At 35.3% G+C, this 26,639-nt stretch overlaps 1 protein-coding gene across 1 annotated transcript in view; it reads right to left on the reverse strand.

The window, feature by feature from the left end:
* The window catches only part of gry (trafficking protein particle complex subunit 11 gry), a 550,052-nt gene that overhangs the window by 402,835 nt on the left and 120,578 nt on the right, over positions 1-26,639 (reverse strand). Inside the window, exon 8 of the mRNA XM_090404214.1 lies at positions 9,900-9,973. Within this exon, the coding sequence (XP_090260340.1) occupies positions 9,900-9,973 (74 nt within the window). The remainder of the gene's footprint in view (positions 1-9,899; positions 9,974-26,639) is intronic.

Consider the following 26,639-nt stretch of genomic DNA (forward strand, 5'->3'; position numbering starts at 1 on the left):
TATTTTACCAATAAAAATTATAGGGGAAAAAAAAAAACCTTTTATTTTAAAATATATTGAAATTAAAACTGAAAACCACTGCACTGTAGACATCAGCACCAAATACAAATGAAACTTTTAGATTTTCCCACTTGGTTATAAGTTAAATTATACTTGACAAGAAATAATATCCTTGTTTAATCCTTCATCCAAGTCTAAGCATGTGGACACGAAGCATCTTTGTAACTATGCTACTTGTATAGATGCCGGCCTCGTTGGCCAAGTGGTCAGCAAACCTGCTCCAGCAAAATGGCTGCAGGTTCGAATCCCGCCGTGGGCATGGATGTTTGTGATTGTCTGTGAAAGCACAAGTGGTGGCAGTCGGCGGTAGATGGCACTGATGTTGGATGATGAAGGTTGGTGGAGTAGTGAGACAAAGAGTCGTAGAGTTGATGCCCTCCCTCGATGAGTCTTTGGACTCCCTGGAGGTGCAATGTAATAATAATAATAGTAATAATAATAGATGATGTTGGCTACATATCAACTGCCTCAGTAACAAAGCATGATGCATAGCATGCTCCTACAAGGTGGGAGGGGGTGAAAAGTTCTGATAAACATCTAAAACAAAATGATATTAAAGCAAATGACAAGAACATATCTTAAAACCTTCTACCCCCCCCATGTTTCATTCAATAGTAATAATTTCTTTTTCTTTTAGGATATATAAAAAGACATGTCAGAGATTTTGAAGACAATGAGATTCTGAGATTCAACAAACTTTGTGTGAGACTTTAGGGGACTGTGCCCAGCATATCTAACAGTTGCCAGATTGGTGGCCAAGTTTAAAACTGAGTATCAGGTGTCATTACTGTGGTAATCACACCTGACTGAAAATATATCGATGCAGTGCATGCCATGCTAGATCATAGATGGCGAACCTATGGCATGCGTGCCAGAGGTGGCATCAACGATTTACAGGTGATATCGTTTTATACGCATATAAATCATTCAAGTTTTATTTTTTAAAATTGTTACAATACGTACAAGTTAAATTTTGTTTTACACCAGAGAGCAGCTATGACGACGTGAATATGATTGGTGCAGTATTAACAAAAGATCGCATGACCCAAAGACAAATGCAACTAACAATTGTTGAGTTGAAATGCTAAATCTCTTCAACCAAATTCCATAACATATGAAACTGTCATAACAACATTCACTATATATTTGTTTTAATACACTCACAACGAGGTGTCGTTTATCATTCTGACGGAACTTCGCATTACCGGCGGGCTCAACTCACACAAAGTTTCAACCCTTGGTTGATTTTTATTGCTGCTTGTTTGCATTTGAGTTGGCAGGGGAACTCACACAAGCATTATATGGCATGTTTCAATTCGTGGTAGAATTTCATTTGAAGTTAGCCTTTGTGATCTGTCATAATAACATCGAAAATTTCAAATGCAATCAAACAAACACTTATTTCATATAACTGAAAAATTGGACAATAGTTTTTATTTAGATAATGTGTTTCCTGTGCAACATATGGTTTTGCTTGAGTCTATACAGTATCGTTTCTGCGAGAGGGGACATGTGATTCATTAGTTAGTGCCGTTTTTATTCCAGCTGTCTGTAATTGCACTATTTGTTGAGAAATATATTACACAGACTGCAAAAGGCAGTGGCGTAATGAGAGCGTGGCGAAAGAGGCGCCCGGCATTAGTGCAACGAGGTTTGGGGTGCAAAACCTAAAAAATTTAAAAAATAAAAATAAGTAAATAGATATAAAAATCTGCTATTTTATATTGTATTTTTAAATTTCGGCAATACGTCGCTTTAGACACAAATTCTGCAACACACTGCAACTCATTTTGTTGGGTTGGGGGGGTGCAAGTTAGACATTTGCATTGGGTGTGTGGGGGGGGGGGACAAAAGTTAGACACTTGCCACAGGCACTTCATACTCTCATTACTGTACTGCAAAAAGCTCTGTACCTTATTCAGGGATACAATAAAACTACTTGTTTTCTTGCATCTACAGCATAATGGCTGTTGAGGAGGGCATGTTGTTAACCGCGAGGAGGGAGTCACTATCGCCTCAATGTGAACATGTTTAAACATTTTTTTTAAACATTTTGGGCGAGGTATATGCAAAACTTTTTAATGTTTTTTTTCATAAAGTAATATAAGGGGTGCGAGTTATTTTCCAAGAAATATGGTAAGCATTTTGCCGACAAGTTGACATCCTTCTGCTGCTTCCCCTGCTCAGCTAACTTCGATGGTGAGTAACAATGCATAAATATTTTTCTCACTACTGTTTTTTTTTTCAAACCAACATCATTAAAATCAATTTTATAATACAAGAATCAATTTTACTGAATATTATAAATTTATATATAAATAAATATAAATAAAATAAAATATTTATAAAATTATGAATAATTATTTATCAAATTATAAATAATTATTTATCAAATATTATAAATAAATGTATATATTATAAATTTATAAAATAAATAAATAAACTTAGATTAATATTCTATTAATTTTTCTCCTATTAAAAACTGCCTGGCATGTCAGCAACTCGATTGGTAAATTTTTGGCACGTGCACATCAAAAGGTTGTCCTAGATGATAGACGAATACCAGCCAAAAACACAGCAAAGACTGTGGGGATATCCAGGGAATGAGTTGGGGTCATTATCTACCAACATCTGGACATGCAGAAGCTCTCAACAAAGTGGGTTCCCAAATGCTTGAATGCCGACCAAGAGAGAACATATGCTGATGCAAATATTTTGGCTCATATTGTAACTGTTGATGAAACATGGCTTTATCACTATGACCCAGAGACCAAACAACAGTCAATGGAGTGGAGACAAAATATTCTCCACAGCTAAAGAAGTTCCAAATCCAAAAGTCAATAGGATAGGTTCTTGCCATTGTCTTTTGGGATATGGATGGTGTAATCCTTAGCAAGTACCTAAAAAAAAGGTGAAACTGTTACAGAAGTAGTTCATTCAACAGCTCTGAAGGAAGACTGAAGGAAAAATGCCATGGGAAACTGAGCAGAGGCATGTTGCTTTTGCAGGACAACACACTGCTCATGAAACCAAACAGATAATACACAACTTGGGCTTTTAATGTCCACCTCACCCACCCTATTTGCCAGAACTGGCCCCACATCTGATTATTTCCTATTCCCAAATTAAAAAAAAAAAACTCGAAAGGAACAAAATTTACCACAGATGAAGTCATATCTGCAACTGAGAACTGGTTTGTGCAACAAAGGAAAGACTTTTTTCTCAGAGGATTACAAATGATGTAGTAGCATTGTAACAAGTATATAACACTTTGTGGGAATATGAGAATGTGTAAATTACATGGTTCTACCTCAATTCCTTTAGGGTGATTATCACAACTTTTCAGCACATCCTCATGTACAGATGTGTGTATATAGACATGTATTATTACATTCATCCCCATGTGCTGCATAAAACTACAGCACATGGGGATGGATATAGGATTGGTGTAGTGGATAATAGGGTGGTTGATGTAGAGATATCAGAGAGTAGTTTATTCTGAAGTCCAGAAGAAGGACTGTGACTAGTGGATTGCCATAGGGCTCTGTTCTTGGGCCATTACTGTTTAATTTGTACACTAACGACATAGGAAAGGATCTGAGAGGAACCTTTCAGTTGTTTGCCAATGATGCAAAATTGGATAGAGCAATGGTTAATACAGATGATATCAAAATTTTGCAGGATGATTTGGACAGACTGGCAGTCTGGGCAGAGGAGAATGAATATCAGTTTAATGTGGCAAAGTGTAAGGTAATGCATTTTGGGTGAAAGATTACCAGCTATATACCACATTGATGGAACTGTACTTCAGGAAATTGATGAAGCCAGAGATTTGGGAGAGTTGGTGGATAGGAAGTTGAAGTTTAGATGAAACATAGCAAAAAGTTGCTAAAGCAGCTCATCAGATGACTTGGTTACTGGAGAATACTTTGATAAGCAGAGACAAGCAGGTTATTATTCCTCTTTATTGAGCCTTGATAAGACTCCATCTTGACTACTGCACGCAGATCTGGTCACTGAGTTTATTGGTGATGAGGAAGAGGTGGAGAGGATCAGAGGCAAGTGATTAAGATGGTAGCAGGTCTATGGAATGAACCTTACAAGAACAGGTTGAAGGTTTGTAGGTTACTGAAATAAATTGGTAGACAGGAGGAAAAGGGATGATATCATTGAGACATTCAAATTTCTGAAGGGTTTTTACAAGATTAATAGAGATGAAAGTTTTCAGAACAGATCAGGTGGTAAGAGAACTAGGGGCCATCCTTGGAAACTGAGCAAGAGCATAGTTAGCAAGTATGTTAGAACTAGATGTTTTACTTGGAGAGTGGTGAATGAGTGGAACAGGTTGCCATAGTCTGTTGTGGGCCATGACTGTGATTGAGTTCAAAACAAACTATGATGGATACTATTTATGGCTATTTAGCCTATTTTTATTTAGGAATATCCCTTTTTATAATGTCACTGGCTTTTTACTCAATTTTTAGGGCATCGCTGATGTTTTACAGACAGATATATGAAGAATATATATATAGGAAGAATAATTTGGACATACTTTTGTAGGATGTTGCTGGTTGTCCTCTTATGCAGCGGCATCCAGTGAATGGCAATATACATTTATCTGCTGTGAAATATGACTGAAAGGAAGGGGGTTGGAAATGTAAGGATAGAGAGATGTGGGAGACCTGGGTTTTTTTAAGGGTGGGCAGAGAATTCTTTGAAAGGGACTGATGATAGATACTGTGCAAATGTTGGATAGTGTTTGCCATGATGTGTTAGGGACTCACTTGATGAATCTAAGGACTCCATGGAGTAGCCCGTAATAATAATAATAATAATAATAAGAGATTACTATCCAGGAAGGAACACAAATACGATTTACTAACATAATACATTGGCCTCATAGCCTTGACGATTTGCCTGTAATTCCAAAGAACCATCTATCTAGACATTCTTATTTCTGGACTGTTGCTAAATGGATTTTTATCAAAATTTGTTTTTTCTGAAATTATTACAAAAATAAAATCTGTCAACCATTTCAATTTTTGCTTCAAATGGAAAATTTGGAGGAAAACATGTTCAAATTATATACTGCAATAAATCTGATTGCAAAATACAATTTCCAACATAAATGAGATTGTGTTCAGGTGATTCAGCTTACAGTGGACCATTTATGTAATATTTGACAAAAAAAGTTGTGTCAGTTATGATGTCTATTAAAATATCTAATCATTTCATTTCTAGTTTCAATCAACCAGATCACTTATAGCTGAATCATCAAAAGAAAATTATGTATATAATTATGTAACATAAAAACTGATCAAAATTGGAAATAAAATTAATTTTTTTAATTAAAACCCACCACCATATGATAGAGCTCTTTGAATTTCAGCAAAGCTGTCACAGGCAAATATATAGAACAAATTCCTTTGAAAGAATTATCATGATAGTTCTTAAAAAAAAAAAAAATTAACAATTGAAAATTCAATTCTGAAAACAATTTCAAAGTATATCATATACAGTTATAAGAGTAGACTGGTATAATTTGTATTTAGTCACATAAATATACTGCTTCTGTTCAACATGCTTTGATGAAAAACTCTCTCTCTTTACATATATATATATATATATATATATATACATACATACATATATATATAGTAAGAATACTCAAGTAAGAGTAGTCAGGCATTTTGGTTGCCTTCTAAATTAAACATTTCATTTTAGAGAATAAAATGACCATCGAATTATAGGTGATATCAGCTTGTGTATTAGAGAAAGTGCAAGCTGTTTAATTAAGCCCTCAGTTCTGGAAAAGTGCCAATGGAGTGAAAAGAGGATGAAGTCATTCCACTGCATAAAAGAGGCTCCAAGACATCACCATCGATTTCCTGATATGTTCTTTCAGGGGATGTACAGGCTACTATGACAGTACTGCATGATTACGTTTGCATTACTACTAATCTCTAATCAAAACTTTTCCACCAAATTAGTCTATTACTTGTCAGCACTCCAAGACTATCATATCACACATTTTGGTCTTCTAAAGCACTGCTGACTAAACAAATCCACCTAGATCTTGGTCTTCCTCTGGGTTGTCTTCTTCCTGTCATCTTGACATCAAATGCTTGTTTTGCTAGCCTTTCCTCTCCCATTCTTGATTGCAGTGTCAAGTTGACAGTATCTTCACAATTTTAATATTATTCACCTATTGATGCCATCTATTCAGGCCCCTAATTTTTCTCAGAACTTGCATATCTGAGAACCATAATCTTTCATAAACTGTTCATTTCTGACTGATCTTTCAGATCCATAACATAAAACAAGTTTGAACAGCATGTTGTGTACTGTTAATTTAGTGAATTGACTAATTTATCACTTATTCAATATAAATTTATTCAACTGGCTTACCAGCTTTGCTTATTCCTCTATTTCCATATTTAATTTGCCATCTTCAAACTAAAAATTGTGCCTAAATAGCTGAAATATTTTACTTGTTCTATAGGTTCTCTCCTGAGAACCTAAAGTTTTCAATGTTCCTACTTATTTTCCTAATTTTTGTCTTTTATTCCTGATTTTCATTCCAAATTTGTTACAGCTGTTATTTAGTCTAGTTAGAGAATCCTGGAGACTTGCACTGGATGCATTTAGAAGTACAACCTGCATGAAGCAAACAGATAAGTTTTATATCTCCAATCAGGCCTGATGCAACTTTCTTTCATAATGTGATCCATACAGATAATGAATAAGAGTAGATATAATGTGCATCATTTTCTTATCCTTGATTTTACAGTAAGCCATCTTCCTGTATTTCCTTCATTTCTAACTACTGACTTACAACTTAAATATAGACTATGTATTGCTCTGTATAATGTTCCATTTATCCCATAGAATTGTAGCATTTTAAAAGTTTTTCTCTAGGCAGTTTGCCTTTTCCAGATCTTCAAAACTTAAGTACAGATACTTGTAATATTCCCAAGATTTCTTTACTATTTTTTGTAAAGTGAAAATCCGAACCCAGCTTGTTCTTTTCTCAGTTTCTTTTTTCACAATTTTTCTCAGCTTCTTCCCACCTATGTTTGAATACATCTTACCTGGAACATTTAGTACAGAAATTGCTATAATTCTCACATTCAACTTCATTATCCTTTTTATACACGGGAACTATGAGAGCTCTATTCCAATCATCTGGAATTTGACCTTCTAATCAGACTCTCTGAATTATTTCATGTTTTTGATGGCTTTTTTTCGATTTCAAGTATTGATACTTCAGTTTGCATTACTTTTCAATCTTTTCTACTACTGTTCTGTCACTGCTTGTTTCATTTAAGTCTTTCAAAGTAATTACTCTAGACATTTAGAATATCCTTATCTTCAGTTTTCATGTCACCTTTATCACCTTTGATTCCTTTTACAGTACTCTTTGAAAAACTAAGCTTTTTCAAACAGCCTCCATGATATTTTATTGCCTTCTTGATATTTATCCTCTATAGTCTTACCAAAGTTTTCCCATTACTTTTGTTGAGCTGCTTTTACACATATTTTAGCTTACATTTTTTTCTGTATTCATTTATGGCATCTACCGACTGATTTGCTAGGAGTTTTTGGTATAATTTCTTCTTTTCCAGGACTACTTCTCTAACTTCTTGTATCCACCATGGTGTCCTTATTTTTCTGTCCTCACACACACACAAACTTCACCACATGCCATCCTAGCTGAATCAATCAATGTTTTCTTCAAAGTTTGCCACAAAGACTCCAAGGTTTGGTTCTTGTTTTCAAACTGTTTCACTTTTTTTTGGAATAGTGTTTGGTATAGTTGAGCCTACAGTTTACCTGTAGAAACTATTCCATTTGAATTCTATTTAAAACTTTGTTACATAATGTTCTTTTCAATGCAATATTCATTTTTATCCTGCTCAAAACTAAGTTGATCACTTCCAAATCAGCTCCAAGACAGAAGTAACATATTAGAGTCTAATCGGTATTTCAGCAATGGTGGTTAAGATATTGAAGAAGCTGGTAAAATACAAATTTCTGGAGTGGGAGAACAGGAATATGATACTTTATAATGGACAGCATAGTTCTATAAAGAGTGGGTCTTGCTTAAGTAATTTGTTTACTTTTAATAATAAAATGATAGATGAGTTGGATAAAAGAAATAGCTACTTAGTGATACTGCTGGACTTTGCAAAGGCAGTTGACAGGATACCACACGGAGGGTTGAGATAGAAAGAATGCAGGTGACTAGTGGTGTGAGAAGAGCTCAGTACTCCTCTGCTGTTTAATTTGTGCATTAATGATACAGGAAATGATTTGCTATGAAAAATTCAGTTGTTTGCTGAAAATACAGAGCTGGGAAGAGTAACAGTCAATGAAGATGATGTAGAGATCCTGCAGTATGACTTAAACAAACTGGCAGAAGAGGCAAAGGTAAATGGCTGTTTAACTTTACTAAGTGTAAGGTGTGGGAAGAAGAGACCTTGAGCAGTGTACTATATTGATGAAACTCAACTGCATGAAATTGGTAAGGCCAGGGACTTGTGATTGACTGTGGACAGGGAGCTGAAGTTCAGAGGGCATACTGCAAAGAATCAAGGGAAATAATACCCTCCCCCTCCCCTTTAAAGGTTACATCTTTACTACTGTACACAGATCTATTCACTTGGATCAGCGAGATGAAGATGTGGTGGAGAGGATCCAAAGGCGAGTGACAAAAATTGTGACAGGTCCATGGAATGCTCCATATGGAATGGTCACCCCCCCCCCCCAGAAATTGTGTGGTTAGCAAGCAAGAGTGTTAGGACTAGATTATTTGCCTGGAGGGTGGTGAATGGGTTGACATAGTTGATGTGAGTGCTTTGGCAGTGAATGAGTTCAAGAAATATCATAGGTGTGTTGTGAATAATGGCTATACAATGAGATACCCGTAAAGTAATAATATAAAATCTGTGCACATGCACACATATAGACGTTGAATGTTTCACAAATATAGGATGATATAAAAGGGATATGCAATATTCAGACAGGGACTCTTACCTTTGAAAAAGAGATATCAAAGGCAAGATATTTTCAAGCACTGTAAAAACAGCACAGTTTAACTTTTCATCCTGCATCTGAGATTTTTCTCAAATTTCATCTTTAAATAAAACTCCCTTAATGTTTTTCACTCCAGTTTTCTCTCTCTCTCTCTCTCTTTCCAGTACTATTTGTTTTCTCTCTTACTTTATACTGATAGACTCACTGCAAAAATGACCATCCCTAAGCTTGAATGACTTTTTAAAAGTGAGAGAAAGATAAAACTAAAAATATGATTAATATTTTGGTTATCTAATATAAGCAATTCATTAATGAATCTTAATTACATCTCAACTTTATTAATCTTCATAAGTAAATATCCTGACATAAAGGCCATAATCTAAAGATTACAATTCATGTTGGATGCTTAATGAAGTGACACAGCACTGGGAAAGGATTGTGTATGTTACACAAGTTTTGTATTGTACAGAAGATGTCTAAAGATATCTCTGTGAGTGAGATGAAAGATTGGAAGAATTAAATATAATTTTTAATCCTTTCCCAGTAATATTTCACTCCATTAAGCCTCAAACATCAGTTCCTCCCAGCACTTAGCCTTAACACATGGAGAAGCATTATAACATTAGTACAATTACATATTTCTGCTCTATGGATAAATCAATAAGAAAATTAAATAAAATATCAGATAAGAAAATTAAAGCTATTAGTATTTACTGTCACATTTAATAACGTGGATAAAAAACTAAGCTGAAGCTTTAGATCATATAGATATCTCAGAAAAATAACGTTAAATTAATGCTTACTTTAATGCAGCAGAAATGTTTTGTCGTAATTCACTAAAGAATGCCATCTTAAACTGGTGCCGCACAAACAATGTCTGAAATAACAGTAATAAAAATGACATATTTTTAATGTCAGTATTCACTTACTAAAAGTTAAAGCTTAAAACACATGTGCACACACTTGTTGAATAAAACAGAAGATAAAGTGGAGCCACTTAGAAACAAAGTGAGTGTATAAAATGAATTTACTAAGCAACTAAAATATACAGAATTCAATTTCATTCATTTTTCAAAACTAATATTATTAGAAAGATATGGGGGGAGGACTGAAAAGTTCTGATAAACACCTAGAACAAAAATAATATTAAAACAACTCTTTTTATATATCCTAAAAGAAAAAGAACAAATTATTACAATTTGATGAAACATGGAGATTAAAGGGTTTTAAGATATGTTCTTTCTTGTGGTTATATCAGTTGATTTAATATCATTTCTGTTCTAGGTGTTTATCAGAACTTTTCAGCCCCCCCTCCCATACATAGACCACAAAATACACTCACAGCTGTTATTGTGCACCATAAATCATAAGATTAATCAGTAATTTATATGTATTAAGCAATATTTCTAATTTTTTAAAAGTATTTTTAAGATTTTTAAAATGCATTTTGTCATGCTTCCAAGTTTTCTTTTATAGTATACGTATCTGTAAAATTTGTCCTCAAATTTTCATAGGAAAAATCACGTAACTGAGACAAAAATATTCATACTAAATATAGTAGGAATATCTGTGCTTAGCTGATAATACAGAGCAAATCCATCATTCATATTTAAAACAAAATAAAAAGATCTACAAGAAATCATGATCAAATTGATAACCCTTCAATTCTAGTGAATGAAAAATTTCCACAATTCAAGGACTTTTCAATGTCTTTGAATTGCAGAATTTTCAATGTCTTTGTAGAAAAGACATTGAAATGTTAGTACTGCTTGAATCAACAAATATAGTATAAAAATACTTTATAAGTTAACATTACATGATATTTTATCTCTACAGGATTATAACAATGAATATATTCTTGCTCCTTTTATCAGAAAACAAAAATACATATTCTATAATGTAAATTCACAGAATATGAATAAATATACAATATGAATTTGAAAACTTAAATTCAGCACAACTAGAATGAATTGACCACAGTATATACAGTACCTATATGGCCACTAGCATAATTAGCAGGCAATGTCTAATTCCTCTTAACCCACTGCCTTCAGCTGCAGGCAGTGGGTTAAAGGAAATTAAACTGGCTGGTCAATTTGTTTTTAGAGTTTTCGGTTTGGCTGGTTAATTAGTTAGTCAATTTGGGATTTACTGGAGTTACAGCAATATATAAGGTAATAAAAAAATACATAACATCAAGTGAACTTATACACTAGAAAAACTAGTGTATAAGTTCAGGAATCTTGGGGCCAGTCTTCAGGATTTGTCTGATGGAAGATTGCACAGTAATTTTCCTGATAGAGCTGGGACATATCTTGGAGGTTTTCAGTAAATGATTAGCCATTTGACAGGAGTTATCTCTGTTGTTTTGTGTGATGTTGGTTCTGCCCCATCTAATTTTCTCAGAAGTGACCAGCTTTTCTGCCTAGATGTGGTGAAATCAAGTTTATGGATGGTTGAGATCCATCTTTCCTTTCTGTTTTTATCCAGCATTCCTATGAGCTCCTTAGAAACAGTTGGGTCTTTGGTCTCTTCATATTTGGCTAAAAGTTCCTCATTTTCCCTACTCCAGCATGGGATGTATTGTTTTCTGTAGCCTCTAGGAATAGAGGCTTTGGCTGCAGTTTTGATTAGTTTAACAAATCTGGGATAGCAGTGAGGGGTGGGTGGAACTGCTTTAATGGAACTGCTGCATTTGAGAAACAAATTCGCTCAATTTGTTTCTCAAATGCATTCCAGTTGGACCTGCAAAGATTCCACCTAGCAATTGGTGTTCCTCTGATGACTGGGATTGATGTGCCTGTCTCTATTAGAGTAGGGCAATGCTGACTATTAGGGAATCTGTTGAGGATGGTTCTGGTTGTTATCAGAGGATGGTCTTCAGAGTCTTTAGAGACTATGCACAGATCTGGGGTGTAGGTTCTGTTCCATCTGGCTGAGTGGAGAGTGCCTTCCTGCTTGGCATCGTAAACCAAATACATGTTATATGTATCCATCCAGTTAACAAGAAGCTAATGACTTCACATGACTTGCCTTAGTATCCCATAATGCAAAGCACATCTTCTTGCAGACATGTATAATGTCTATGCATTATGGGAAGGGTTCAGCTTACACTTGGATGAAGGATTAAAGTTTCTTTTTTTTTCAAAACTCAAAGCAATCTCTAATAATTTCAAGCAAAACACTGAAACATAGAAGATAAAGATGGGCACATCCTAACAAAAAAAAAAAAAGAGAGAGAAATTTTAGAGAAATGGAAAATATATTGTGAGGATCTATACAAAAATTCAGATATTTAAGATGATGAATCTCTGACACAAACATGGGGAAATCAACCTCACATCCTCAGAGAGGAGGTGGAACTAACTATCAAAAATATGAAAACTGGAAAAGCAGCAGGTAATGATGGAATTTATATCGAGATGATAAAGAGCATGGGCAGAGCAAAAACTGAAGTGATGCTGAAATTATGCAATTAAATTTGGGTTACTAGCATCTGGTAATTGGACTGGGTGAAGGTAATCTTTAACCAATCCATAAAAAAAGGAAGTACCAAGAAATGTGAAACTGTAGGACAAGAGCATTAATCTCAAATGCAAGTGAAATCGAACAAAGAATTTGCACTCGAAGGCTAAGTTCTCTTTAGAACAGGGCGGATTTTGGAAGAGTGTCAGAGATTAGATCTAAAATCTCAGACACTTGATTGAGAATTCAATAGTCCTCCTCACTTATGCTTTGCTGACTATGCCAAAGTCTTCAACTATGTAAATTGGAAATTGATGTGGGAATTAATGTCTAAGTCTGGCTTTCCTCAACATCTTATCCAGTTAATAAGTCAAATTTACAACAATAATCAAACTGCGGTAAGAAGTGATAACACATTATCAGAATGGTTCTGTTTACAAAAAAGAGTAAAGCAAGAATATCGGCTACTAAAAGAAGTATAGATGAAGTATAGATGGATAGATATAGATGAAAGAGAGAGAGAGAGACCATCAACAAGATGGAAAGACCAGTGAAGCCAGAACAAGCAATTCAATCCTTGAAGAGAAAAAGAAGAAGTAAGGCAAGGTTTTATACTATCTCCTGAACTCTTCAATTTCTGTGGTGAGGAAATCACCAAGAGATCTCTGGATGATAGGCACACAGTACTAAACTACGTAATTGAGGAAAACAATTTAAATTTTAACTGACAACAGAACTAATGTCCTTACATTGTGCTCTCTATGGATTGGATAATCACAAAGTTATTTTCTAAAATAAAAAGCCAAAAAGGCTTCAGTTCGGCAATGCAAAATTATAAAAATCAAGTGGAGATTAGATTCAGCATTATTTCAAAGAATGAAGAAACTATGAAAGTTTCGTAAAAAAATAAGTTGACCAGAGAGCTTACGGGAATACACCCGCTGGCATTTATGAGTTGCCCTAGCACAGACTACTTTAGAAAACATGAACGCTGCCCAGGCATCTATATATTCGCTTTCTGATAAGGTTTCACTGGCCTGACAGTTGTTTCAAACTGGTTGGTTCTCTTCAGAGACCAAGCAGAAACCTTCAGAGAGTAAAAACTCTTTTCCAATAGCTTTCTTTCAAAGCTCTCTAGTCAACTTATTTTTTATGAAACTTTCATAGTTTCTACATTCAGCTTTGAAATAATGCTGGATCTAAAATCCACTTGATTTTTATAATTTTGAATCGCTGAACTGAAGCCTTTTGGCTCACAAAAGTTGGTGCACAAAAGTATTTACTAATACTTTTGTGCACCAACCGAGATTTCACATACGAAAAATACACCTCTCTGACATTTCAAGTTCCTTAGTATTGATAGTACGGACCATCCAGATGAAGAAATAGAAGATTTGTATGAAACATTAGAATCTACATTAGTGTTTCTCAACGTTTTTTGGATCATGCCCCACCTCAACATCTCAAATATTTTGATGCCCTCCCTCTAGCATAATAGTCAGCCAAGTTCTGAAAAGTATAATATAAATATGTATAAATATGTGCATGTACATTTTCTAATTGCCCCCCCCCCCCCCTGTGAGGCGTATGCCCCACGTTGAGAAACACTGATCTACATTAAATAATTATAATGGATGACTTTAATGCCAAGATTGGAAGCAGAGATTACCATCTGAACTCCATCGGTAAATTTGGATTTGGACAGAGGAATGAAAGAGGAGAAAGACTTATTGAATTCACAGAAGAAAATAACCTCTTTATTATGAACAGCTTTTTCAAGAAGAAAATCAACCAAAAATGGACTTGGGGAAGCCCAAATGGACAAACTTACGAAATATCAGGTCTTAAAATGATAGTCTCCCAGATCTTTGGTAAATTAATACAACCATACTTATTAAGGTTAGGAGAATGCTTCACAACTAATGCTGTTTCTAAAAATAGTCTCTCAGACCTATAATGACTTCCATGCAACAAAGATGTTTTCCTCCATCTCATCCTATGTGGAGTATCCAGAGCAGGGTCTGCTAATCCCAACTTGCCATATAGATGATTACGGTGTAATGTAATTTTTGTGTTTTTCAAGGCATATATTAACTTATCTACCAGAGTGCAAGCTAAAGCAACTCGGGGATGCCGAGAATTGTATTCTTGTAAGCTCTCAGGCCAACTTACAAAACTTTCATAATTTCTACAAACATTTGGCTTTGAAATAATTTTGGATCTAGTATCCACTTCGCCTATGTAATTATAAACTGTTTATTTCTGGAATTTTCCATTTAATACTTTTGGACCAGGGTTGACTGCAGATAACTGAAATTGAACAATGAACCCACAGATTGGGTTTCTGAATTATAGGGATTCCATATATCAGGGATGGTATGATATAACGGGGGTTTTTTTTTGTAATTAATTTGAGTCAAGATGTAACTTTTTTTAATAATTAATACAATTTTTTTTCTTTTAGGATTTTGTAGGATCCCAATAATCTGATAAGCAGAGGAGTCTTTGCAAAGATGATTCATTTTTCTGTTACAATCTAAATAGAATGCATACTGGCAATAAACAAAAAAAGCAATTGGCTTAATATCCCCATATTTTAGCATTAGATATTAAATTTTTCCTAGGTAGATTAAGTTGCAAATATATTTGCATCTTCTTCATCAAATGTCAACACCAAAGTTGTCATTTCCAAACAACATCAGCTGTTAATAAATGCAGAGTTGACTATAGATAATGTTTTGAACTTTTGTTTACAACAGTGAGCCTAACACAGCATTGGTGGTATGCAATTTTGTCCAGGACCTTTCTAAAGTTCATTATAGCCAGAAGCCAGTTGAATAAATTTACATGGAATAAGAGAGAAATTAACCAAAACACTAAACTAGCAGTATACAAGACAGTATATTTTAAACCAGTTTTAATTAAGGATCTGAGAACTAGGTTAGAAATAAAGCACCTGATCAAAAATTAGAGACCACAGATAAGGTTCTGAGAAAAATTAGGTACCTGAACACCTGACATCAATGGCAAAATATTAAAAATAAAAATATTAGGAAGGAACTTGACACTGTTAGAATATGTTCAAAAATATTATTATTAAATGATACCTCTAGGGAGTCAAGGACTCATCGAGGGAGGCTAAATTACCCAACCCAGCTATCATACGTTCCCTTAAATTCATTTACACCAGATGCACTCACTACCCCAAAGGACAAATTATTCCACTCACTCACTGCTCTCTGAGAGAAAAACCTAGCTCTTATCTTTTTCTTGACTGAGAACATCCTTAACTTCCATGGATGCCCCCATGTTCTCTCCCCACCTTCCATATAACAAAAAATTTCATCATTTGAAATGCTATAACATCCATTCAAAAGTTTATAGACTTATCATATCGTCCCTCTTTCTCCTGTTAACCAGAGTCTGTAATCCACATACTCACAATCTGACCTCATAATCTAAATCCCATAATCTGGATATAATCTTTATAACTCTTCTTTGCACCCTTTCCACATAACCCAGGAACCCAGGTTATGTGGAAAGGGTTCAAAGGTAGTATGATCACTTAAACAGAATGGGAGAGGAAAGGTTGATGCCAAAATGACAGAAAAAAAGATCCATAGGAAGACCAATATCAAGGTGAATTAACAAACTAAATAGAGAAGAAGAGAAGAAAATATGAGTGCGAATTAAAGCAAAAACTGAAAATTAAGAAGCTGGAAGAGAATAAAAACTACTGAAAAATCTGGAATCATATCAAGAAAGCATGAAAGTATCAGCAGAAATCTCAATTGGAATTCAAAGTGAAATACAACATAAAAATATAGTTCAGTGAAGAATGTAAATTAGCAGTAAAGAAAAAAGATAGAAGCAATTGGCTTAATATTCCATATGATATTTATGCTGCTTAGAGATACAAAGAGAAGGAAGTCAATAAAATAATCAGACAACAGAAAAGAAAATTTACACAAAAATGAATAAAGAAATCCGGAAATACGTTAAATAACCCTAGAAAATTTCTCTGTGAAATTAGAGGTCCACGTATGAAAACAGCAACAACCAACAATAATAATGGAAAAATGCTAGTCACTAGAGATGAATGAGCAAAAAGATGGAGACAGTAATTTAACAAATGAACGAGAGGTAGCGAGATAGAGAGTGAAATTGTCAGAATGTAAGATTTAATGAAACAGATATTGGAAAGAAAAAATGAAATGAAGAATATGTTGAGTGATGTTAGGCGTCTAGTGGAAATTAATGAAAGTATGCAAGAAAACAGAATGAAAGAACAAAGAGTAAAAGAAGTGACGAATGATTCCAGGATAGCAGTATATGGAGACTCCATAATTAGGGGGCTAGTTACTGACAGAGTCCATAAGGTCTGCTATCCAGGTGGGAGAATGAGTACAGTAGTATCTCGCTAATCCGAACCTCTTTAGTCTGAACCCTCCAGTAATCCGAACTGTGGTTTGAAAGGGAAAAAAAAAGGTTTTATTACGCATTATTATATTTTGTGTACTATTATTTTTATTTAATAATTATTATTTTAACCATTATTATTTATTATTATTACAGTACAGTATTTTTTATTTTTCATACTGTCGATTGTACGGTTACACTGTAGACCTATTTTGATTTATTGTGTGTTCACGTTTGCTTTTTGATAATGTACAGTACGTACTATATTGTCGGCATGAATCACCGCTGTCAAGCCCTCCAGTAATCTGAACTGTGGTTTGAAAGAAAAAAGGTTTTATTACGTATTATTATATTTTGTGTACTATTATTTTTATTTAATAATTATTAATTTAACCATTATTGTTTATTTTATTATTATTACAGTATTTTTTTTTTTATACTGTCGATTGTACGGTTACACTGTAGGCCTATTTTGATTTATTGTGTGTTCACGTTTGCTTTTTTATACTGTATAGTACGTACTACATTGTCGGCATGAATCACTGCTGTTGAGAGTCATGGATAAAACTGTGGCCTTCTAGAATTTACGAAGGTAACTACGGTGATACACAAAAAGCGGAAATTAAAAACGTGCATAATTTGGTTAAAAATATAAATCCAAATGTTGAAATTTCACAAACGGAATGGTTTACAGGTAGAACTGAAAGTGAATTCAAAATCAAATAAGACGCTGAAATTATAAATATGACGCTACAGAATGAATTAGAAGACGATGATGACAATAAAGAACTCAAAGGGAAAAAAAAAAAAGTAAAACATGGAGAGGCAGTTGACAGTTTTAATGTGTGTATAGAATGGGCTAAGCTGAATGATACGCCATTCCACAAAATTTTATTGCTAATGCAGCTCCAAGAAGAAGCATTCGAAAAAAGTTTAGCTTCCAAGAAGCAAAAGAAAACCAGTGACTCTTTTACAAAGAAATCAAAAACTTTTTTTTGGTGTTATTTTGTGAATTTTTTTTTTTTGTGTTGCGTACAAGAAAGTGATATTTTTTACGTAAATTAAGTTATGTACTGAACTATGCAATTTTATTAAATCAGAATCCTCAACATTACAGGTACACACAAACTAAATTTTTTTTCTAAAATAAACTTGTGTACTGTATTATTTTTTAATTTTTATATTACAGTAGATTAGCATTTTTTCTATCAGTTAATTCATTTATTTACAGAATTAAATTGATGTACCATTAGAATCTGATTATTTTTGTCTTAAATGCTAGTTATTGTCTCTTGGGAGAAAATTCGCTAATCCGAACTTTTCGCTACTCCAAACGATCATGGTTTTTATTAGTTCGGATTAGCGAGATACCACTATACGATAATTAAGGCATTGGACATGAAGAAGAAATGAGCAAGAGAGTTAGTTGCGATTGTAGAGATGAATGATCTAACTGGACATAAGGAGGAGGTGAGGACAAATATCAGGAGACTATTGAGAAGAGTGAAAGACAATAGTGTAGTAGGAAAGGTTGTCAGTATGTTACCCAGGTATGATGATGAGTTGCGACGGCGAGCCAAAATCATGAATGGTCTGTTGGCGGAAGAGAAAGGAGTGGAGTTTGTGGATGTATGGCATGTGTTTGAGGAAAGAATGAAATTATACAGGCATGATAGGTTGCATTTAAATGGCTTTGGAGTGAGTATACTGGAGAAAGTGTTGCTGGATGAAAGTATAATGTGTGGAAGTACAGTGCGTGATGCGTGCCAGAGATCAGAAGAAAAAGATGAAGAGAAAATTCAGAGAGAACAGGAATACAAGAGGAAAAGGGAAACGGGGAGGAGCTCGGGTGGACAGGGAGACATGGCATAGAGAGAGTGAATGTGGAAAGTGGCAGTGAATGTGTATATGAAGATGGAGTATATTGCAATGTGGGTGGAGAAGTGGAGACTGAGGAGGTATATGTGGTAAGAGATGATAAAGGTGATTTGGCAGGTGTAGTGGTGAAATCACAACCAACATATGGCTTGGATAAGACTGGCTATAAGACCTAAAAATGAACTATTGTGTTTGTTTACAAATGCCAGAAGTATCAGAAATAAAGTGGATGAAATGATTTCAATGATTGAGTTTATTCGCCCCCAAATCATTGGAATAAGTGAAACATGGTTGGATTAAGATGATATCGTAACGGGAATAGAAATGAAAAGGTACAGTATTTTTCATGAGGATAGAAAGGGCAGGAAGGGACGAGGGGAGTGCTGTTGATGAGAGCAGGGGAATCACATCCACATAAGGTACACATGGGGGGGGGGGGAGAATAGTGGCAATGGTTATGAGGCAGTGTGGTGTAACGCGGAGGTTGAGAGGAAGACATATTTAGTTGGATGTCGCTATAGGCCTGGGAATGTGGAAGGTGGTGATGAAGAAATGTATAAACAACTTAGATTAGTGAACAAAGGAATGGTAATTATTATGGGTGATTTTAATTATGGCAGCATAGATTGGAATGAAGAGATAGCATTTGGGAATAAGGAAAGTGAATTTCTTGAGAGATAAATATCTCAGGCAGCATATAAAGAAAGCCACACGAGGATCAAGAGTTCTAGATCTCATCATTTCATCAGAGGATGTAATTGTTAGAGGGGTTTCACATTTTCCTCCAGTTGGTGAAAGTGATCATGAAGTAATCACCTGTGTTGTGGCTAGTCCTACACAGGCTTTCGCGAGGAAAGGATATATGTGGAATTATAAGGCTGGTGATTATGACAAGCTTAGGCAACAACTTTCAGCTATAAATGGAATGAGGAGTTGAGTGGTAAGGAAATAAATGCTGCATGGGAACTTACAAAGAAATACATAACAGCATCAACATACGAATGTATCCCAAAGGCCAAAAGGCTGAATAAGACTGATGTAAAATGAATAAATGTGGAGCTTAAGCATGAAATCTGGAAAAAGAAAGTCCTTTGGAGGAATTACAAGATGAATAATGGTAATCAGTCATATGAAGAATATAAAGAACAAGCCAGGAGAGTGACTCAGTTAGTAAGGAAAACAAAAGTAGAGTATGAGCAGAAATTGGCAAATCAGGCTAAGAAAAACTCTAGAGATTTTTTTTTATATATGTGGCAAGTAGAAGGAAGAATGATCATGGAAAGATGAAGGGATGAAAGTGGTAGAATGGTAACTACTGCAGAAGACATTGTTGAGATATTCAGTGATCAATTTATAAGTGTGTTTCATCCTGATCAGGGTGGAATAATGAGGAACTTAAGTGTAGAGGACATAGGAGAGGATGGTTTAATTGTGAGTGAGCAGGAGATATTTGAGGAAATAAATAACCTTGATGTTAATAAGGTGGGGAAACTTGAACAGAAGTAGAGGAGATGAGAGATCTAGGAGTGATGGTGGAAAAGGACCTGAAATTCGGGGGCCACATCACAAGTTGTGAAGACATCGAATAATGGCAATTTTGCAGAGAATCCTGGCATGCAGAAATAGAGAGATTATGAATCCATTTTATAAGGTCTTGATCAGGCCTCATGGATTATTGTGCACAGATTTGGTCGCCAGATTTTCATGGTGACGAGGATATGTTGGAAAGGGTACAGAGAAGATTCACAAAGGTAGTCAGTGGTCTTTGGAATGTGGAGTACCAGGACAGATTGAGGGAATGTAAGTTGCAGAGCCTCGTGAATAGGAGGAAGAGGGGCAGATATGATTGAGACATATAAACTGGTCAGGGGTTATCATCAGGTAGACATGGAAGAGATTTTTCATAGAATTGGAGAGGGAAGTAGAACAAGAGGCCACTGCTGGAAACTGTATAAGGAGGGTGGTGAGCAAAGGAGTGAGAAGCAGGTTCTTTGCATGGAGGGTGGTTGGTGAGTGGAATGCATTGCCTGAAAGTGTTGTGGATGTGGACACATTGAATCAGTTTAAGATGCAGTTGGATGAGCATTGTATGCAATAGTGAGTACCTCCCATGATGAGTCTCTGACTCCATGGAGGTCGGGTGTTGATAATAATAATAAACTCCAAAACTGTGATGAACCTGCTGAGACTTTTGAACAGAAGACTTATCATACCTGCCACCCAGAAATATTTAAACCATCACTAGCCAAATTAGAAGACAACATAAAGCAGTTCAAGGACAACAGAGCACCTGGTGTTGATGGAATAGTACCAAACTCATCAAATATGGTGGAAGTGAATTAACTACACATATACATAAACTGGTAAATTTAATATTGGAAAATGAAGAGACATCCTAAGAAGAATCAGTAATTATTCCGATATATATTAAAAAGTATATATATGAAAACGGATGTAAAATTACTGAGGGATATCGCTGCTTCAGCAGGCTACAAAATTTTACCTAATATTATACTAAAAAGGAATCTTACCTTATGCTGAAGAAAATATAGGTGAATATTAAGCAGGATTCTGAAGGAATAGGTTTAATAGAGTTAACTATATTTTTACCTTAAAAATACTTACTAGAAATAAACTGGAAATATAATCAGCAGGTCCATATATTTTATTTACAGATTTTAGAAAAGTATTTGATAACATTCAGAGAGAAGGCCTTTAGGAAGTATTAAATTAACTTCGAATATTTGCACCACTGACAGCCAAAGCATAGTACTGGCTAATGGAATTAGATCTGAACATTTTGCTATTAAGACAGGACTGAAAAAGGGAGATACCCTTTTGCCCGTCCTAGCTTACATGTGCACTAGACATTAAAATAACTTTCACAGCTTATGCATGTAACAAGAAGTATATAGAATTCATTCAAAGACTCCACTACATTTCATCCAATGTTACGCAGACATTGTCAGGAAGATAGACCATCAACTACATTCAAAAGATGAATCAAAATAATGAATCATAAATCATCCATATACAGGCAGTCCCTGGATTACGGACGATATACGTTTTCCTGAGAATGTCTTTAGGGTCAGATTTGCATGTAACTCGGATCCTTGATGAACAGTGCATATACGATGATGATGATATAATAATACTATAATGGCTCATATGTGGCAATAATACTAGTGTAATACTGTAATAATAATAATACCCCTCTACTGTAATAATAAGTTACAGACTATTGTGCTCTTTTTTTAATTCAAACAAACAGAACATAAAAACAAACTCATACAAAAAGTTTAGATAGGAGAAAGCTTAGATGGGAGAAATTTCAAAAAAGAATATTAAAGGTTAGCACTCACCTAATTTTGCATCAGTGTCTTGCTTACTGGTGCTAACATTAAAATTAGAAGGTAGGCTAACATTAATCTTAAGATGATGATGGAGAGGATGAAGTGGATGCTAGAGAATCAGGGTTTGAATCAGGATCAGATTCTGGTGCTAGAGAAGGGGAACTTACCACTGAAGTCGGTTTCTTGAAAAAGGTATCTAGAGTTGTTTGCACAGCCTTTCTTTTTTTCATCATAAATGGCCTTGTAGCAGCAAATGTTCTCACTAACTGCACAGTAAATCTTTGTAGACTGCTCAATGATAGGATTTTACTTCTCAAGCTTAGCAAATTCTGCTTCAATGAAATGAAAGGCTTCAGCTAATTATTTTGTCATAAACTCTCTTGGCTCTGGATCTTCTGATTCTTCATGTTTTTTTTTTATGAATGGGACTCTAGTGAGTCAATGACATTATTTTCATTAATGTCCAATTGAAGTATATTGCCATCATCCACCACAGCTTTTCTGGCTTCGGCGATGTTTTCTTCTATAAGTCATAAAAATCATCACTGAACTGAGGGCACAGTTTGTTCCACACCCCTTTCATTGTTGATTGCTTCACTTCCTCCCAAGAATCAGCACTGTTTTTGATGGCATCATGGATGTTATAATTCTTCCAGAACTCTCTCAAGGTCATAACATCGTTTTCTGTTGCCCTGACTACTTGCAGGAATATATGCTGTATGTAATAAGCCCTAAATGCAGAAATGACTTCCTGGTCCATTGGCTGTAGTAACGACAGTGTTCGGTGGTAAAAGTACGACCTTTACATTAGATGAAAGTCATCTAAAGATGTTGGATGTCCAGGAGCATTGTCCAGCACAAGCAGAATTTTAAAGGGAATTTTCTTTTCTGAACAATAACTTTCCACAGCCGGAATAAAACAGCTTAAGAACCAATCTTCAAATATAGCAAGAGTGACCCAGGCCCTTAAATTTGACTTCCAAATAACAAGAAGAGCTGCTTTAATAATGTGGTGAAGTGCTCTTGGATTTTCGGAGCAGTAATAAACAAGCAAAGGCTTGCTTGTCGTGGACTTTCACTTTGGAGGCATGATCATACGGGTAATCACAGACTCAGAAAATTGAATGAAAGTTAAGACAAAAGTGATGTTGTACATAAGCGACTGTATAAACAATGAGACTAGCTGCTAGCATAAAGATGCCATGCCAACGAACTGCTTATGCCATGCGGGTTTGTTCACATGCGTGGAAGAAACTAGTTCAGAAATTATTAATGTAATATTTAATTATCCTTATGGGGAGCTCGTTCATAAGTACGGAACAACATAAGTTTGGCTACCACACACACACTAATACAGGCAGTCTGTAACCTGGTGACCTGTTATTAGCGTGTCTCGGTTGCAGTTGAATTACATATTACTATTAGAGTTCAAAGGAACAATTGTAGTAAGTTGCATAGATATAAATTATTTAAAATAATTATTAATTAAAAAAACAACAACTCATGAATAATTAATAGTGATCACTTCCCAAAATTTGGATATGGGCATACAGTCTGATGGGTTCAGACGATTTTGCAGCGTTTCACAGGTTTCAAGGAAACGAAGATCTAATTTGAACAGCCTGAAATGAAGTTTTCTCTGGTTCCAAAGCTAACTTAGCTTCAGAAAAATGCACTCAAAACACTAATATCACTATTCTGCTTATCTTTTACAGTGTAAAAGATAAGCAGAATAGTGATATTAGGATATGCAAACGATATATGCTTAGCTGGAGAAAATGTGGAATACAGAACAATATTCAGAAAATTCAAAACAACTGCTGAAAAACTAGGATTACAAATCAACCTGGATATTTAAAAGTGTGTGAAAAGTACAATCATGGGGGAAGTGACCAGTTTACCATTGATAACCTGAAATTTAAAAATGCCACTTTCTTCAAATATCTTGGAACATTGATTACTCAAAATAATAAAATTAATACAGAAATACAAACTAGAATACATGCAATCTGTATTCCCTAAATCATTTACTATCTTCCAAAATTCTGTCAAGCAGGGTTAAAACAAATGTATAAGACAATCATCAGACCTATTGTTTTATATGGAATAGAAACCTTAGCAGATCAAGTGATAAAGCTTTGCATATCTTTGAAAATAAAATCCTCAGAAAAGTATTTGGACCTGTAAGAGATAACACAACAGAAGAATGGAAAGGAAAACATCAAGAACTAAATAAATTCAATAGATCTCCACTTCTATTTGATGAAATCAGAGCTTGCAAATTAAGATGGCTTGGGCAGGTGGAGATAATGGCTAAACAAGTATTCAAGATGAGACCTAATGGAAAGCAACATAGCAGAAGACCTCAAAGTGCCAGGAGGATAGCATCCAAAAAGACTTGTCAACTTGTTTTAACAGTATTGATTCACAAACACAAGAATAATAATTCTAGTAGTAGCAAGGCTTATACGTTGGTCATACATAACTGGTAATTAGCTTACAGAATTAACAACGCATATAAAGTATATTAATTAAAGGCAATTTTAATGAATAACTTCTATATTTCGGCAACGTCACGTTGCCATCTTCAGGAAAACATAAAAATATGGTATGTACACGCAGGCACTAACAAAAGCAAATGAGGAAGAAGGCAAGAAACTAATATTGTTCCTAAAGTCCTAATGGTGCCCTCTGGTGGGCTAATTTGGTTGTCTTGGCCGTTGGGCTGAAGTTCTCATAATGTAAGTCTCCCAAATTTGGGATAGCTTCATGCACCCAAATTTGTTGAGGTTTTTGAATAATCTTTCGTACTTAAACTTGCTGCGGTGTATTATTTTAGTTTTCTTCCAACAAATTCTATGGTGGGTACTAAGGGAAAATACGGGAAATGCCACTGTGGTGCTCAATCAAAAGGACTACAAAGGTAAGCTTAATGCTTTGGTACTAGACCGTACTACTTACCTCCCTATTGAATATAATCCTACCAGCTCTCAGATTAGAACTCTCCACAGACTCCTTAAGAAAGTCGCTTCTTGGCCTGTGGAAGTCACTAACAAACTAAAACCTTGTAACTCTAGACTCCCCCCATTATATGGACTCCCAAAAATACATAAACAAAATGTGCCATTACGTCCCATAGTGGATGGCATTGATTCCCCCACATGTAAATTAGCCAAACATTTAGCCAAAACGCTCACACACTATACTAGCAACACACCATCACACATAAAAAACTTAGCCCACACTAAAGCCAGTATAGAAAACCTCTCACTCCAACACACAGTGACATAATGGTCAGTTTTGACGTCTCCTCCCTATTCACTAATGTCCTACTCAAAGAAACTCTAGAGCTCATCCAAGCCAAGTTTCCTCCTGACATCTCAGCCCTATTTCAGTTCACAATGAACTCAGGCTATTTCGTTTGGCAAGGAAAATTCTACAAACAGATAGAGGGGGACATCCATGGATTCACCACTTTCCCCACCCTTGTCCAATTTCTTTATGGAGACCTTTGAAGAGAAAGCCTTAAACTCCACCCCACAAAAACCCACTATTTGGCTTCGATACGTGGACGATGTGTTCGCTATTTGGCTACATGGCTCAGATACACTCCACTCTTTCCTAACACACTTAAACAACCAACACCCCAGAGTCCAGTTCACCTTAGAAAAAAAGGAAAACAACACCCTCCCCTTCCTAGACACTTTAATCACTCGCCAGCTTGATGGATCTTTGGTTTTCTCTGTTTACAGAAAACCCACCCATACTAGCAGATATATTCACCAGCAATCTCACCACCCCACCTCACAACAATGTGGGGTTATAAAAACACTATATAACAGGGCAAAATTAATCTGCTCAGATGACAAGGCCCTAACCACTGAACTAAACCACATCCTCAACACTTTCTTAGCCAATGGCTATAACCCCCAAAAAATCCAAAAAATACTAAAATCAGTAAACCACAACCCCCCCCCCTTTCCCAATAAAGATTACACCAAATCTATCACCATCCCCTACATCCAGGGCATCTCTGAGAAAATAACCAGATACTCAAAAAATATGACCTTACTTCTTGTTACAGACCATATAAAAAAAGTTGGCATCCCTTATCTGCTCCACCAAAGATCAACCACTTCCCCCCAGATCTACTTGGTGTATATCAGGTCTCTTGCAGCTGCAAATTGTCCTATTTTGGCCAAACAGGCAGGACAGCAAATATCAGGATTTCAGAACACAAAGACTAGATCCGGTTTCACCAGTACAGCCACTCTGGGCTGGCAGACCATGCCTTAGATACCCACCATAGAATTCGTTGGAAGAAAACTAAAATAATACACTGCAACAAGTTTGAGTACGAAAGATTATTCAAGGAATCATCAGCAGCTCTAAAAAACGTTCCAAACCTCAACAAATTTGGGTGCATGA

This window comes from Typopeltis vanoorti, chromosome 2 (genome assembly GCF_054136105.1).
Source record: "Typopeltis vanoorti isolate ZY-2024b chromosome 2, IOZ_Tvanoo_1.0, whole genome shotgun sequence".
Taxonomy (NCBI): Eukaryota; Metazoa; Arthropoda; class Arachnida; order Uropygi; family Thelyphonidae; genus Typopeltis; species Typopeltis vanoorti.